This window comes from Phodopus roborovskii, unplaced genomic scaffold, assembly GCF_943737965.1.
Source record: "Phodopus roborovskii unplaced genomic scaffold, PHOROB, whole genome shotgun sequence".
Classification (NCBI taxonomy): domain Eukaryota; kingdom Metazoa; phylum Chordata; class Mammalia; order Rodentia; family Cricetidae; genus Phodopus; species Phodopus roborovskii.
Genome location: NW_026126585.1, coordinates 12,326,703 through 12,345,051, shown reverse-complemented (window position 1 = coordinate 12,345,051; position 18,349 = coordinate 12,326,703). Strand labels below are relative to the sequence as shown.

Sequence of the window (18,349 nt, the reverse complement as noted above, 5' to 3'; positions counted from 1 at the left end):
TATTCAGCCCCCCCCAAGTCCTACAATAGCTGTCCACACCCACCCAACTTCCAGCCTTTTTTCTTTTTTAAGCCTATGGAGTCAAATTATGTTGCCCAAATAATTTTGGGCATGAGGCCTGCCCTGGAGCATCAGCTATCAATTGCCAACCCTTTCTCAGCCATGGGTGAGCTCTCCTGTTCTCCCATGCTGGAATCTGGCTTGAGTTGGCACAGGTCTTATGAATACCTATAAATGTAACTGCACTACTGTGTTCAAAATTTTCATTGTAATCAATAGAGTTTTCCTCCTCTCCTCTTCCTGGAGGGTCCCTGAGCCTTTTGGGGAAGGGTATGATGTAGATGCCCTATTTAATGCCAAGTACTCCCAAGTCTCTTATTGTCTGTCCATTGACCATTTGTGGGTCCCTTTGTTAACACAAAAAGAAACTTCTCTTTGAACACTGGGTCCTAGTTTAAAAAAGAAGAAGCTTCTCTGATCAAGGGTTAACAGCTGTACCAATCTATGAGTGTAAGTCATTAGGAGTTGGTTTAATACTATGTCCATTTTGAATATCAGTAGTACTAGGTTCTGTCTTGGAGTCTATGACCTATCTAATTACAGGTTTTTTGAATCCTAAAATAGTCCCAAATATGAGCTCTATCTTGTGTTTGGTTACTTCTGTAAAATTTGTGCCATTATTGTACTAGTGGCCATGTCTTGCCAGGGAAGTCATTGTTGTAGCTCAGGGTAATCTTCTCCCCTTTGTAACCCAGCCATCTCTCTCCTCTCCCTTGAGAGCTCCTCCCCATTGTCCTTTACTGGATTCCTGCCCTCTTTTTCCAAATGAAACATACATGTCTATAGTGTTTGTCTTTCTGTATCTGGGTTATACTATCGGAATGTTATTTGGCTGTTAAGAAAAATGAAGTTGTAAAAGTCACAGGTAAATGATTGGAGCTGGAAACAACTATCCTGAGTGAGCTAACCAAGATTCTTGTTCTTAATAGCACTAAATAAAGAGAAAATATACAGGGGGCTGGAAAGATGGCTCAGTGATTAAGAGCGCTGGCTGCTCTTCCAGAGGACCTGGGTTCAATTCCCAGCACCCACACGGCAGCTCGTACATGCCTGTAACTTCAGTTCCAGGGGATCTCACACCCTCACGCAGGCAAACATCAATGCACACAAACTAAAAAGTAAAATCATTTATATGTTAAAGCCTATGTCTATTAGTCTTTTTCTTCACAACCGTTTACCATAATCATTTCTTCTTTGTAAATGTAAGAACCACTGTGGTAGAATTTACCCAGATGGGAGAATCAACTTGCTTTTGTTTTTGTTTTGTGTGTGCTCTCTTTTTTAGTTTTTAATTATTATGTGTGAGAGTAAAATAGTTGAAGGAGAAACAAACATATGTTGCAGATTTATTACCTTTAATATACACCTAATGCGGTCAGACTGTAGTCTTGCTATATGGGACCTTAAGTAGCAATTCCTGTCTAAGGGCCCTAGGATTATATAGAAATAAGATTAATTAAAATTTTACTTCCAGCATACTTTGGAATGCTGATTCTGCTTCCATACTCCTACAAGCCCCAGCCAAATCCCCATGTTGAGAGAACAAACACAAGACTATCTTTAGAAAACAGATGCACTGCAGAATCTGCCCATCCCAGTCCTGCATCAGAAGGCATGCTGCTGAGGGGAAATTACACTGCATTTAGGCGTGGCATGGAGAAGGAAAATGGAAAAGGTCAAAGGAAAAAGACACCACAGACTGGGAACTTCATCCTAATTTTGTATCACTTAGCTGTGGTTTAAATAATTCAACTTCTCTAGCTTACTTTTTCTTTGGACAACATGTATGATTCATAGTTATTTCAACTTTAAGTAACATGATCTTCTGCTAGGGAGGGTAATGAATGCACTTATTGTTGTGTTCTCAAAAAAGGAAAAAAAAAACTACAAACGAAATCAATATAATTCATCTGCCTCTAATCACAAATAATCTTTAAAATAGTATAATTTCTTTAATGACTCTTCAAGTTCCTAGTAATCTTGAACTTTTAACTAACTATTCCAGTTGATATAATAAAATCCTTGATGTAACACTTTTTAGTATTTGATGTTTTCTTTCAGGACATAGGCTTTATTTGTAACATGCACTTTTTTAAATTTCTGTTTAGATGGGGCTAGGGAAGACAATCCAGGCAATTGCAGTTGCGTACTTCTACAAAGAGGAATGGCCTCTCCTGATAGTTGTCCCTTCATCGCTGAGGTACCCTTGGACGGAAGAGCTAGAAAAGTGGATCCCAGAGCTAGAGCCAGAAGAAATAAATATTATCATGAGCAAAACTGACATCGGGTAAGAAGAACTTGTTTGTCTCAAAGAAAAAATATGGCCACACGTAGTGGTGGCGAGACCTTCGATCCTAGCATTCAGGAGGTGGAGGCAGGCAGATAGATGAGTTCCATGACAGCCTGGTCTGCAGAACAAGTTCCAGGACAGCCAGTACCACATAGAGAGACCTGTTTAAGGAAAAAAGAAAGACCCCACCCCCTAAAAAAGTGTTTTATTTGCATTTAGTCCACACAGTATTTTGGTTTGCTTTGGATTTTTTGGTACTAATGATCAAATTCAGAGCCTGATACATTGTATTCATGCTTTGAATGAAATATCACCTGCTAACATCAAAAGAAGGTGATGTGGGGAGCTTTGTTTTCCATTTTAAAATATTATTTACCTAAAACCCAATACCTATGGTATACTCTCAGAGGAAATGTAAAATATGTATACTTTTATAGATGTATTTATTTCTATATGTCTTAAATATACTTTAAACGAATAAGTTTAAGGTTCAAAAATAATTCCATCAGTTTTTCAAGACTGACCTGATGCTGTGTGAACTTTATCAACAATCTTGACATGGTTTGCTTTCCAGTTTTATGTATGACTCAATTTTAACAGGTTTGGTTTTTTGGAGGGTTAACTTATAATTTTGATATTTTATACCTTGAAAACATTTGCTCAATTGTAATTATACTCCTTGATCTAAAAAATGTATCATAATTTTCTAGTTTTCATTTGTTTTCCATTTTATTTTGTTGCCACTGGACTAAGTCAATTTATTTGAATATAAGTTATTGTATTGTATATCTATAGTTGAATGATGCAAACTATCTTGTTTTCAAAGGCTCAGAATGCTGGGTAGGTGGTGCATGCCTTTAATCCAAGCAGTCCGGAGGCAGGGCAGACAGATCTATCCATTCAAGGCTAGCCTGGTCTATGAAGTGAGTTCCAGGATAGCCAGGGCTACATACAGAAACCCTGTCTGGGAGATGGATGTTGCAGATGGTTCTTCCCGCCAGCCTGGTCCCATAGCATCAGCTCCAAATGAACACACAGATGCTATATTAATTATGAAACTGTACAAGCCGATGACTAGGGCTTCTTATTGGAATTATTAACTCATATCTACTAATCTATGTATTTCTTCATGGTCTTATCTTACCTGAGAAGGCCTGACTCGTGTCCTCTCTTCCCAGAATCACATGATGACTCCTCTGCCTACACCTCCCAGAATTCTCCTCTTCTCCTAGACCCACCTGCCTTGCTGCCCTATTGGCCAACAGTGTTTTATTCATCAACCAATAAGTAAAAATTCAGAAAGACAACCCCCATCAGATGGATGACACAGAATTAGCACTTAAGTGACACCTTTACCAGAAATAAATGTTAGTTCTTTTTGAGTTTGTTGGTTTTTTTTTTTTTTTTTTTTTTTTGGTTTTTCAAGACAGGGTTTTTCTGTGGCTTTGGAGCCTGTCCTAGAACTAGCTATTATAGACCAGGCTGGCCTCGAACTCACAGAGATCCGCCTGCCTCTGCCTCCCAAGTGCAGGGATTAAAGGCATGCCTATCTATTAGTTCTTAGATCATTCTTGGTAATATTGCTCTGAAATGTATATCTAACACTATGAATATAAATAGTGTTTATAGGGATAACTTTGGCTTGCATGGAGAAGAAGGAAGCAAACAACATTGATATAGGATGTTTTCCTTCTTTTAACCTTGGAGCCCTAATTCATTAGTGTTCATATATATATGAATCCAAGAAAATTTAGGCCCTATTTGCATTACTATAATAAAATATAGACAATTCTTATTAATTGGTTACTTCTCCAGAAAAACTTCATAAAATTGAAAAGACACAAATTTAGAGAATTTTGAATTCTTAAGGCTTTCTTACCTTAATTTAAATGTCTATATTGACGTTTCCTTAAAATCTATTCTTTGTCATCTTTTTTGGCATTAGATGATCTACTTTTCATTATTATTTAGGAGGCACACACTCTTGTGATTAAATAGTGGTCATGGCTTTTGTTTATATAATATTTGGGTGTGTTAGATAGGGCCACGAATCCAGGAGTATACATTTTTGGAAGGTGTTAACCAAGGGCATAAAAGTTACTTGGTATCATCTAGATCTGTAGAGAAACAGTTTTGGGTACGTACCAACCTGTGTCAGTGTTACTGTATATAGAGATTACTCCTGGTACCACCTGTTGCTGAGCTATCACCCAGTCCTAACATGTAAGAATAGAAGCCACCAAGACGGCTGCAGTTACCTACAACACCATTGTCCGGTGGATATTATTCCTCACAGTATATCTTAGTTAGCTCGTAATACTAAGCCCATACTTTTCTAATGCAGGCTCTTCTTCCCGGGAGGACAGAAAATGGGGTGGGGAGGTGGCTGTGAGGGTAAAGCACTTCTAGTCCCCAGCTCCAGTATAAATGGTGGGTGGCATGATGACCTCCCTTCATTCCCTGCACCAGAGAGATGGAGACAAGGAATCTGACATAAAAGCTGGACTGGCATGCTAGCCTGCCAGTAATCCCAGTCCGTGAGTTGTAGAGAAAAGACAAGGGACCCCAGGGCAAGCTGGCTATCTAGACTAGCCAATTTGGAGAGCTCTAAGTTCAGCAAGATACTTTGGATATTGGATAATTGGAGAGTGATGCAGGAGGATACTTCATATCAACCTCTGGCGTCTGTATGTATATAAACAAGCACATTCTTTCCCACCCACACATGTATATACATGCATACATGCACAGAATATGAAAGTGGCAGGTAAAACCGTGTATTGTTAGTGATAATAGAAAATGAAAAGTTGGTACCTTTTAGTGTTCATGAGCTTGTCTCATTACTTCATTCTACACTAGGAGCAAATACCATGTGTACAAAGATGAATAAAACACATTTCCTTTCCTCCCTGGTGTCAGACATAGTAAGAAAATGTGCATAGGAATACATTTGTAATAGTGGTTAAAGACATTTGCAGAGGTGGGTATTATAGAGACCAAAGCTCAGAGAGTCACTTTGTTTTAGCGTGGTGGCCCTATGTCTAAGGGGAGGGTCCTCCTCCATCACACCAGCACCACAGTCCCTGAGAGCCATGTTAGATGAGATTGCAAAGACTGGGTGTGCAGTGGGCATCTCTGTCAGGTGTCGCTCTGACAAAATACCAACGGCACCCAGGTTGAAAAATGAATGCATGGAAGAAACCATTGTCATAAAGTAACATTCTTATCCTAGTGAAATGTGGCTTTCTAGTTCTTAAATCTTTCAAAAACCACTTGAACAGAATTGTACATCTTGGCTTAATGTATTGGAGAATTGTAAAATCTAAATAATGTAAATAGTTGAGGTTTAGCAGTAGGGCCATTTCTTATTTCTTTCTTCTCTCTCTCTCTCTCTCTCTCTCTCTCTCCCTCTCTCTCTCCCTCCCTTTCTCTCTCCCTCTCCCTTTCCTCTCTCTCCCTTTCCTCTCTCCTTTCTCTGTCCCTCTCCCTCTCCCTCCCTCCCTCTCTCTCTCTCTCTCTCTCTCTCTCTCTCTCTCTCTCTTCTCTTTCCTCCCCTCTCTCTTCTCTTTTTCTCACCAGGAGTGTTGTTTTGTTTGTGATAGATTCATTGCTGAGATAGAGATGTTTTTTTTTAAGCAGGTGGATTTTTTTTTCTAGGAGAATATCAACCAGCAGAGTGACAGTTCTAGGCTATGGTCTCATAACCACCGATGCAGAGACTTTGATCAATGCGCTGAGCAGCCAGAACTTCCAAGTCGTGATAGTAGACGAATCGCACTACATGAAGTCCAGAACTGCCGCCCGCAGCAAGCTTCTCCTGCCCCTGGTACAGAGAGCCAGGCGAGCCATTCTTCTTACAGGAACCCCCGCTCTGGGAAGGCCTGAGGAGGTACCAGGATTTCTCTGCTTTAAGTGTAATGGGAAAAACTAAATCTATCTTCTACTTGATGAGTTTTCCTTTCAAGTCAGATGCTTCAAATACCTTGGGAAATTCCAAGATACTATTAGTGATTAAACACTATTTTTTTTTTTTATTATAACTGGGTTTTTAAAAACCTATTTATTCATGTCTTAGCCGTACTTACAGGGATGCATAAAACAGTTTTCTTTTTTCCTTTGTTACTTTATTTTCCTTTTTTATTGTTGTTGTTTTGTTGTTATTTGTTTGCTTTGACCTGAGGTCTTGTTATGTATCTCTGGCTCTTGAAATATGCTATGTAGTAGACCAGGCTGGGCCAGACTCATAGTGATCAGCCTCCTTCAGTCCCCTGAGTGCCAGCATTCAAGGTGTGCCCTGCCACACCCAATTATAAAATCTCTTTATTTAGTGTTTATTTGTAATGCTAGTTGCATCTGTTTCGGGGGGGGGGGGGAGGATGTATCTTTCTATATCTAGTTTATGTAAAAATATCTTAGAATTGACATTTAATCTACTGTGTGTGTGTAAAGGTATATGTTGTGTGCTGTGTGTGAGAGAGAGGGAGGGAGGGAGGGAAGGAGGTGGGGGCCCTCCTGCACATGTGAAGGCCAGCGTTTGATGTCACGATGTCACCTGGTAGCTTTCTCAACTGCTCTCCACTTTATGTTCTGAAGTGGGATCTCACACGGAGCCCAGAGCTCCATAATTTTGCTGGGCTAGCTGGCCAGTGAGCTCCAAATAGTTGTTTTATACTCATTGCAGAGCTTGTCTATAGCTGTTTTTGCCTTCAGTAGCTACACTTGGAATGTGGAGACAAGCTAGACCAGAGGAACTTAGGCTAGGAACATAGCCATGTTCAGAGTGTCTTCCTCAGCCTCCTTTAGTTCCGACCATACTGGCAAGTAGTTGTTCATAGTATCATTCTCTAATACTTCATATCTCTATGATTGGTGTTGTATCTCCTTATGTACTGCTAATTTTTGAAGGCTTTTGTTTTATTGGCTAGCTTAACTAAAGTTGAGTCTGTGTTATCGATTGTTCGAAGAACCAACTTGGGCTTGCCAATTTTCTCCTCTATTTATTTTCATCAAAGTGCTTAGAGTGTTTTTCCTTCAGTGCTTGCCTTCTCATTTAGCTTTGTCTCCACACTTTCCAGCTGGGAAGTTGGGTTGTTGTTTGGAGCTCTTTATTTCATGTTAACACAGGTACATCCCGCAGAAGTCTATTCTGTGGTTGATTCTTTTTATATGAAATACCAGGAATAAAAACTTATGAAAGAAGAAAAAAGCTTAATGCTGGCCAGGATCAGGTGGGAAGGGAAGGGGTTTTGACTGCTATTGGAGATGGGTTTCTTTTTAGGATGGTAACAGTGTTGTGTAAATAGCAGTGACTGATGTATAGCTTTTGTGACTGTGCTAAAAGTCATACTTGAAAAGTGAAGTTTATGGTATATTAATATCAGTAAAGCTATTATGTTAAAGAGCCTATTAAAATGGTAATAAAATATTATCATGTGCGGCCTATTAGAGCTGTGAAATGAAAAAACTTAATAATGCTACTGGCCAAAATGCTCAACCTAGATAATTTTTAAAAATCATATATGTAGGCTGGAAAGACAGCTTAGCAGGTACAGTGCTTACTGCACAAATCTGAGGTCCAGAGTTCAGTCCCCAGGGCCCCATATAAAGTCAGGCAGGCGGGACAGCAGACTGTAATTCCAGTGTGGGAAAAGGAGGCAAGCTGGCTGGCTAGCCCAGCAGAAAGGCAAGTTCCAGATTCAGTGAGAGACTCTGTCTCAGTTCATAAGGGGCAGAATGATTGAAGAAGACACTGGTTAACGTTAGCCTCGAGCTTCCACGCGAGCATGCACACCACACACTGAGATATGCGCCAAAAGAAAAGGGAAAGCATTCTGCTTGGGCCAGAGAGTAAACCTAGCGATACAGAGCTTGCCTATATCAGTCGGGACTAACCCCTAACACCATGTCAAATTCATCCAATAAGAATGCCAATAAGCTTGGGGGTCCAGCATTCAGGAAGCCCAAGCAGGAGGATTAAATTTTGAGGCCAGCATAAATACATAAATACCCCATTTCAAACAAACAAATGTATATATGAATGGATGGATACATAGGTAGATGACCGATAGGTACTTGATGGGGGTTACCTTTCTGCACATATGTTTCTCTTACTGGTTAATGAATAAAGCACTGTGTGACTAGTGGCCAGGCAAGAAGGATAGGCAGGGCCACCAGAGGAGGAGGATTCTGGGAAAGGCAGATAGGAGCCCGCCAGAGTCACGATGCTGCCAGAGAAGTAACACCATACTGGGCATTATCAGGGAAGCCACAATCTCGTGGCAATACATAGATTGATAGAAATGGGTTAATAATGAGACAGAGCTAGCCAATAAGAAGCCCTAGTCATCTGTCAACAATTTCACAATTAATACAGCGTCTTCGTGTTCATTTGGGGCTCAAGGGCCGTGTGACCTGCCGGACAAGAAAACTCATACTTACAGGTACTCATGTGTAGCTTACATACACACAAATATAATAATATGAAAGTATTAACATTGCATAAAAGATAAAAATAGCCTGTTAATTCAATATGAGGGATATGTTTAAAGATTTTATCTTATATACACAATAATAGATAGTTATTCAGCCCTTTAAAAGTTCTTTATTATTGAGCTTAGGGAGAGATACCCCCCCACTCCCCATCCATCCCTACCCCCCATGTAGCAAGAGGTCACTGCAGCCACCAGAAATCCAAGTAGGCCACCTGCTCATGGACCACCCCCAGACTCTGTTTGCATCCCACACTCTATCCCCAACCTCACCCCCCTTCTCCCATCTTGGGAGGGGACCCCATGTTCATGGATTGATAGGATTTACATAGTAAAAATGGCCATCCTACCAAAAGCAAGCTATAGATTTAACACAATCCTCACTAAAATTCCAACCAACTCTTTACAGACCTATAAAGAACAATACTCAACTAAATATAAAAAAAAAAAAACTCCCGAATAACTAAAACAAACCTGAACAATAATAGAATATCCAGAAGTATCACCATCCCTAATTTCAAGCTGTACTATAGAGCTATAGTAATAAAAACTATATATTGTCATCAAAATAGTTACATTGACCAATGGAATTGAATCAAAGACCCATAAGTAAATTAATACAACTGTGATTTTTTTATAAAGAAGCCATAGATACACTGTGGAATAAAAGAAATCATCTTCAACAAGTGGTGCTGATCGAACTGGGCATCAGCATGTTGAATTCGGCAGTTAGAATGTCATTGGCCCCATAAGCTCAGGAGTGGCACTATTAAAGAGATGTGGCTTTGTTGGAGTAGGTATGACCTTGTTTGAGGAAGATTTCCTTTAGATGCTGCCCAGTATGCTAGACCATTTCCTGTTGCCAGCGAGAGGAGAGACTCTCAGCTACTTCTCTAGCACCATGTCTGCCTGCCTGCTGCCATGCTATGCTCCCTGCCACAATGATAATGGACTGAACCTCTGAACTGTAAGTGAGCCAACCCAATTAAATGTTTCCTTATAAGAGTTGTGGTCATGGTGTCTCATCACAGGAAGAGAAACTCAACTAAGACATAGAAGAATGCAAATAGATTCATATTTATCCCCTGCACAAAACTCAGCTTCAAATAGATCAAAGACCTTAACACAAAACCAAATACTCTGACCCTGATAGAAGAGAAATTGGGAGCAGCCTTAAATGCATTGGCACAGGAGACCACTTCCTGAACAGAACACCAATAGCTCAGGCACTAAGATCGACAATTAATGGGACCTGATGAAACTGAAAAGCTTCTTCCAGGTAAAGGATACTGTCTGTCTGACAAAGCACTGGCTACCAAATGGGAAATGATTTTTACCAATTCCACATCTAACAGAGGGCTAATATCTGAAATATATAAAGACCTCAAGTCACTAGATGTCAGCCAACCCAACAATCCAGTTTAAGAAAATGGGTACAGATCTAAGCAGAGAATTCGCAACATATCTAATAGGAGTAACCAAGCAATGACTGGTCTAATTTGAGGACCACACCATGAGAAGGAGCCCATGCCCAACACTGCCTGGGTGACCAGGAACAGGAGGCTGCATAGCCTAGAGACCAGAGCAAGGGCAGAACACTGGCCAGATAGATAGATAGATAGATAGATAGATAGATAGATAGATAGATAGATAGATAGATAGATAGATAGATAGATAGATAGATCCTAATGATGTTGTAAGACCTAGAGATCAGTGTCTAGTCCGGGTGTTATCAGAGAGGCTGCCTCCACAGCTGATGGGAGAGTCTGCAGAGACCCACAGCCAAACATTAAGTAAAGAGAGGGCCCAAGTTGGGTCCCTCCCTTAGGAGCTTGGAGAATCCTGCAGAAGAGGAGAAGGAATTATGGGAGTCAGAGAGGTGGACAACACCACGAGAGGGAATCACCTAAGCCGGGATCGTGGGAGCTCACACAGACTGAAGTACAACCACAGCCTGTATGGGTCTGCACCAGGCCCTCTGCATGCATGTTACAGTTGTTGGCTTGGCATTTGCAGGGCAACTCCTAGCAGTGGGGGTGGGGCCGTCTCTGGCGCTTTAGCCTGCTTTGGGGACCCTTTTCCTCCTGCTGGGTTGCCTTGTCCAGCCTCCGTGTGAGGTTTTGTTCGTAGTATTATTGTCCCTTGTGGTGCTGTGTTTCTTTGATGTTTGATGCTCTTTTATGGGAGTAGGTGGTGGTGGGAGTGGATCTGGGGGAGAGGAGGTGGGGGAGGTCTGGGAGGAGAGGAGGGAGGGGAAGCTGCAGTCAGTGTGCATCGTATCAAAGAACAAATAAAAATAAGGACTTTTATGTTTATCTGAACTATAAATTATGCAAGTCTTAAAAGTGAAGCAAATGCACACTCAATTTCTTTGTATTCTGATAGGACAAGTAAAAGGACTCACTTTTAGCCTTAACTAAGCATGTCTTTATTAAAGTGTAGGTTAGACATATATATACATGGACACAAAATGAAACAAAGTAGTAGTTAAGTTCTCTTCTATATTTATAGTCCATTTCTTAACATAAACATACTTGGTAGTATGGTAGATGATCAAATAACCTGATAATTAAGGAATATGAGTTCTCCATCATCACTGCCTCTAGGAAATTTACATTCTAAAATTATATATTTAATGTAAAGGAAAATCACAAAGGAATTTCTTTGCTGTTGTATAGTACTATGTTGCAATTATAGAATGTAATTTTAATTTAAGAGTAGGCACTTTAGAAAATCAGAAAAAAAAATCTGAACTGGGCAGTGGTGGCACACACCTTTAACCCCAGCACTCAGGAACCAGAGGCAGGTGGATCTCTGTGAGTTTGAAGCCAGCCTGGTCTACAGAGTGAGTGCCAGGATAGGCTCCAAAGCTACAGAGAAACCCTGTCTCGAAAAACAAAACAAGACCAAAAAAAGCTCAGAAAAAATGGCCTACTTTTATGAATGCTAGATGCAGTGCTTAATTGAATGCCTGACTAATTTTTTTTCAAGCAGACCTATAAGAGATGATAATAAAGAAAGAATACATAGGAAATCAATTGCTTTACAGCAAATTCATGGTGATATTTAACCCTAGTTTATACAGCTCTATTTAGTTTGGCTTGTGTAAGGTTTTGTATTCTGTCCCAAGCACTTCAAAACAAGTAAACAAATCATTGTTTGAAAGTGAAAGAAGATAATTGAAATGTCTGTAAAATAATTTCCTATACTTGTTTGTATTCTTACGGATGGGACTTGAAGGACTACAAGTCTAGGCAGTCATAGAGAAGGCACAGAAGTCCATAAGGATTTTAATGATATGTGACATTTAGGGCATCAGAGATAGAGCTTTCTTTCCAGGCAAACCACATGCACAAGGAAGCACTATATGGAAGGTGTAAACTTTCCAATTTTTTTTTGTTTATTTTTTGAATCTTTACTTTCTGTTCACAAGATAAACCTTGGAAGATTGTATGCTGATTATAATGGAAACATTCTAAGCTGCTGTTCAGTCCCAAAGGGACCTTTGTTCTGACATTCTCCTTTATGTTGGGAGTAAGTGAGGTCCTGAATGGATGTGTTTTGTTCGTACTGTTTGATATAGGCATTACCATGTCAAGTACCTATACCTTTACCCCATGATAGTGGCACAGCCAACAAGGCTAAGAAGGATGGCAAAACCTACCTGTGCTCTGAGTGCAAATGCTGACAGAGTGCAGAAAATGTCTACCATCGCTTTCTCCTCTTGCATGTTTATGTCCAGAAGACTGCTTTCCCACAGAGACTGCTCCTACTAAGATTAACTAAGCGTATCTCCTTGTTCAGTTGTATATAATACCCCTGCCTCCTTGTTTATGAGTGTGTAATAGCTTCCTCCTTGACTAAGCTGTATGCAATAATCATGCCCCCCTCTTCAGCCGAGATTCCAAGATTTAGAAAGTTCTTTATTATGATAGTACTTTGCTTGTATACTTCCTAAAATTAAAATAATATCTGAGACACATTTTGTAGTAAAATTTTCATTCTACCATAATATTATGATTGCCTATATGTGAATAAATTATATATATACAGGGGATGGAGAGAAATCTTTTTAAATATAAAAGTGTGTGTGTGTGTGTATGTATATATATATATATATATATATATACATATACACAAATACATACATATACACATATACCTACACATGTATATGTATATTTGTTACATTTAGAAACAATTGTTATCCCTGATGAATGGATGGGGTGGGGGTAATGAAAAAGGAAAGGCCTTGAGGAAGAAGTAGCTTTGCTTTTTATACTTCTTATTATTCTTATTAATTTCTTTTATCATCATAATAACGTCCTTGAAAATATTGCAATATATTAAGAACATTTGTATTGTTACAGCTTTTCATGCAGATTGAAGCTCTCTTCCCACAAAAATTTGGGACTTGGATCGAGTACGCTAAAAGATACTGCAATGCACACATCAGGTGGGATAATTTTTCTCCGTAAGCCTTTATCTGCTCGTGCTTAAAACTAAACATTAAACACTGTTAGCCATTCCTTATCCCAGCGGTTTTCAAACCTGCTGTAGCTGTGAAAGAATTTCTGTAAGCAACAGCTTGTATGGGTGACCTACATATAACGTAAAAGAAATAGCTAGGTGTGGTGGCACATGCCTTTAATTCCAGCATGCAGTAGAGCTGCTATAGGCCATACTTGTCTGCATAATGAGTCCTTGTCAAGGATGAAAGACAATGTACCTACTCTTGAGATGAGTATTACCTAGAGGTGTGTTGTCCTGCTATTCATTTGACTGTGTTGGGCTGTCAGGCTTAGATGAGGCAGGTTTTGGTGGGACAGTGATGTCACAGTCACAGTTCTATTGCTGTGGAGAGACTCCATTACCAAGGCAGCGTATAGAAGAAAGCGTTTAATTAGGGCCGTGCTACCGTCTCAGCGTGAGTCCATGATGAGATAGCAGGCAGGAAGGCGCCGAGCTGGAGCAAAAGCTGAAAGTTTACATCCATATCTGAGCCGCAGCTGAGGGCAGAGAGTTAGTGGGGGCCTGGTGTGGGCTTTTGAAATCTCAAACGGAGCATGCAACATTCAAATGCATGAGCCTTTGGGGCCACTCTGTTTCAAACCACGGAAGTGAAGAGATGTGGAAACTGGTCAGTGTCCCGGAGCCTTCCTGCACTCTCTTGTTATTTGCCTGTGATGCTTTTGTTTTAGGAAACCATCTTGATTCAGAGGCTCAGTCCCTTTTAGACAGAATGATGATTCCCATACATGACCCTTCCTGATATTTGTGTTGTTCCCTGATAGGTCTGTTTGGTATGAATCTAGGTATTGATTGAAACAAAAAACAAAACACTTGAGTGGTGATTCCTACACTGCACATGCCAAAGTTTGTTCACTTGATATTTAGTATCTAGATTTCCTATTGGGCAACCAGAACAGGCAAAACATTTAATCAGCGTGTATGTCCTACTGTCTCTTAAAATTTATTTTTTATTTTATATCCTTGGTATTTTGCCTGTGTGAGGGGGTCAGCTCCCCTGGAACTGGGGTTAGAGACAGTTGTGAGCAGCTATGTTGGGCTGGAATTGAACCTGGGTCCTCTGGAAGAAAAGTCGGTGCTCTTAACTACTGAGCCATCTCTCCAGCCACCTACTATCTGTTTCTTGATTATGTCAGTGTATTTTCCATATGACAACAGAGGTATGTACCTCACTTATTAATGCAAACTATCCCAAAGAGAAATATTTCACCCTTGTGAAATGTGCAATGGTGAAGGTTATCTTCTGTTTTCTACTTGCTAGATGAAGTCATTTCAAGGCCAACATTCTGATTCTCAAAGGCATTTTCCTTTCCTTTTTAATTGTGTGTAACGTGTGTGTGTGTATGTGTGTGTGTGTGTGTGTGTAAATGGGTATATACATATGTTAATACAAGTGTGTGTGTGTGTGTAAATGGGTATATGCATATGTTAATACTCTGTGTGTGTGTGTGTGTGTGTGTGTGTGTGTGTAGATGGGTATATGCATACTTTAATACTCTGTGTGTGTGTGTGTGTGTGTGTGTGTGTGTAGATGGGTATATGCATACTTTAATACTCTGTGTGTGTGTGTGTGTGTGTGTGTGTGTGTGTGTGTGTGTGTGTGTGTTAGATGGGTATATGCATACTTTAATACTCTGTGTGTGTGTGTAGATGGGTATATGCATATGTTAATACTCTGTGTGTGTGTGTGTGTGTGTGTGTGTGTGTGTAGATGGGTATATGCATACTTTAATACTCTGTGTGTGTGTGTGTGTGTGTGTGTGTGTGTGTGTGTGTGTGTGTGTAGATGGGTATATGCATACTTTAATACTCTGTGTGTGTGTGTGTGTGTGTGTGTGTGTGTGTGTGTGTGTGTGTAGATGGGTATATGCATACTTTAATACTCTGTGTGTGTGTGTAGATGGGTATATGCATATGTTAATACTCTGTGTGTGTGTGTGTGTGTGTGTGTGTGTAGATGGGTATATGCATACTTTAATACTCTGTGTGTGTGTGTGTGTGTGTGTGTGTGTGTGTAGATGGGTATATGCATACTTTAATACTCTGTGTGTGTGTGTGTGTGTGTGTGTGTGTGTGTGTGTGTGTGTGTGTGTGTGTGTAGATGGGTATATGCATACTTTAATACTCTGTGTGTGTGTGTAGATGGGTATATGCATATGTTAATACTCTGTGTGTGTGTGTGTGTGTGTGTGTGTGTGTGTAGATGGGTATATGCATACTTTAATACTCTGTGTGTGTGTGTGTGTGTGTGTGTGTGTAGATGGGTATATGCATACTTTAATACTCTGTGTGTGTGTGTGTGTGTGTGTGTGTGTGTAGATGGGTATATGCATACGTTAATACTCTGTGTGTGTGTGTGTGTGTGTGTGTGTGTGTAGATGGGTATATGCATATGTTAATACTCTGTGTGTGTGTGTGTGTGTGTGTGTGTGTGTGTGTGTGTGTAGATGGGTATATGTATATGTATATGCATATGTTAACACAAGTACCCAGGGGGGCAGAATAGGGAGTCAGATCCTCTGGAGCTGGTGTTTCAGCCATCCAGCATGGGTGCTGGAAACCGAACTCAGGTCCTCTGCAAGAGCCATCTGTAGCCCTTTGAAGATGTTTTCTTCTACATCCATTTCAGAAGTCTTTCTAATCCTTTATTTCTTTACCTTGAAAGCTCTGCGGTTCCATAAGCTTTGATTCAGATCAAGGCATTTCCTGACATTTTAAGTTAGGCTGTGGGAGGCTATATTTTCTTCCATCACATTTTTATTCTGGAAAGGTGTAATTTTCACACTATAATTTTACAGAATGCAAATTGTGGATCGTTATTCCATCCCAGACCCATATTTTATATTTGAAATGTCATGCTGCATTCAAAATAAAGTTAAGTGAAATGCTCAAGAAAGAATGTTACTTTGTCTTTAAAAAGCTTATTAAATTCCTGAGTTACAGCCTAAAGAAGCATGTTAATGCAAATTTAATCAGAAGAAAGAACTTAGGTTGTAAGTAACCAAATACCACATACCCCATTTGATTTAAGAGGCAAAAGGGATTCCTCAACCAGGATACCCTTACCCAAATGCCATATGTTAGTCACTCTGCCAAATTCTATTTAGATAAAGCTATATATATACACACAGGATTTGGAGAAGGAAGCACAGTGAATAAATTGACAAACATTGTTCAAGCAAGGGAAGTTTTAGAGCCCACTTAGTCCCCTTGTGCATTTGCAGGGTTAAATCACTTACCCTGTACCTTGTTAATTTCTTTTGTATTTCTCCTCATTTTTCTTGACTTTTTCTCTCAACATGGGAGACTTCAGAAGTGGCAACCTTAATAAGTACTCCTGTAATCACAAGAAGATGTGATTAATCCAGCCAAGCATGCTCTGTCACATACTCTCCTTAGTGTGCGCTCTGGAGCCAGATGTTATAGCGCACGCCTTTAATACCAGCCCTCGACAGGCAGAAGCAAGTGGATCTCTGAGTTTGAGGCTAGTCTGATCTGCACAGTGAATCCTAGGCCAGCCGGGCTACATAGTGAGACACTGTCTGAAACTAAAAACAAAGATGTGCCTTGGGAAGACATCTGTCCTTTCTTATGTTGTGCTTAAAGCTTAAATTACCCTAAAGAGAGCTGGGGAGATTGTGCTTGCTTCTCATGCACAGATGCTGGGCTCAGTCCTCAGTGTGGGACATCACATTCTATGCCACTTCCACTACTTAGGAGGATTACTTGTCTGAATTTTCTTGAGAGTGGAAATGCAGATTGCTAACATGTACTCAAAGTGTTCTGTCCATTTACAGCATGGTCAGGGTCATGTTTCCCTCCATATATCTTCAGCACTGTATCCTATGGTGTTCTTCCTTTGGCTAAATACAGGACTATCTGTTCCATGTGCAGATGGCTCGGGACTGAAATGATAGTTAGTATACTGAATACTCAAGGTATGTTTGAGGAATAGTTAAATAAGCTGTAGGATGGATTCTGCGTGTGTGCTTGGAAAGTCAGGTTGGTGCTGAAGAGATGTGAGAACGTAGTGTCTGTAATTCAGTTCCAACAGACTTGTGATTTTGAATCATCCTATGTGGAGTTGGTGTATTAGGTCATCTCATCCTACCTACTGCCTCTGACTTGATTTTTAATTAATCCATTCATTCAAAAAGTATTCTTACAGGGACTAGAGAATGGTCAAGAGCCCTGGCTGCTCTTTCACATGACCCAGGTTCAATTTTCAGCACGCACATGACAATTAGTAACCATCTATAATTCCAGTTGCAGAGGATCCAACATCCTCCTCTGGCCTCCACAGACACCAGGCACACTTGTATTGCACAGACATATATTCAGGCAAAACTATGTGTGCGTGTGTGTGTGTGTGTGTGTGTGTGTGTGTGTGTGTGTGTGTGTGTACTATTTATATAAATAAAACTATTTTTAGGTTATCTGGTATATGCCAGGCCATGTGTTTGTCATCATATATGCACTAGGATCAAAATAATCCAAGCTTGTTGGGTAAGTGATGAGGTGCATCTTTTATCCCAGCACTCAGGAGGCAGAGGCAGGCAAATCTCTGAGTTTACGGCCAGCCTGGTCTACAGAGTCAAGTCCAGGACAGCCAGGGCTACACAGAGAAACCCTGTCTCGAGAAACCAACAGAAATAATCCAGGCTTTCATGGAATTGTCAATTCAGGCACTAACTAGGTAACTGCAGTTTTGATGACATCATGGGAAGGTTCCAGGAGGAGGGGACGGGTGAGACAGCCGAGTGTGCCAGAGTGAACCAGTGATGACAGCTCAGAGCAAATCTATTTCCTTCCTGTTCAGGAAGTGGGAATTCTATGTGCGAAAGCCAGAACAAGAGAGACCACTGTGTCCTTGAGGAACTAAAGGAAATCTAGCTCAGCTGAACATTCTAGAGCTAAACCAAGATCTCTAGACAAAGAGTTAGGAGTCAGACAAAGAGAGAGTTAGGTAGGAGTCAAATTA

General features: G+C 40.3%; 1 protein-coding gene across 1 annotated transcript in view; it reads left to right on the top strand.

The window, feature by feature from the left end:
* The window catches only part of Zranb3 (zinc finger RANBP2-type containing 3), a 134,621-nt gene that overhangs the window by 45,989 nt on the left and 70,283 nt on the right, over positions 1 to 18,349 (top strand). Inside the window, 3 exon segments of the mRNA XM_051204011.1 lie at positions 2,169 to 2,347; positions 6,008 to 6,239; positions 13,209 to 13,294. Coding sequence (XP_051059968.1) covers positions 2,169 to 2,347; positions 6,008 to 6,239; positions 13,209 to 13,294 — 497 coding nt within the window.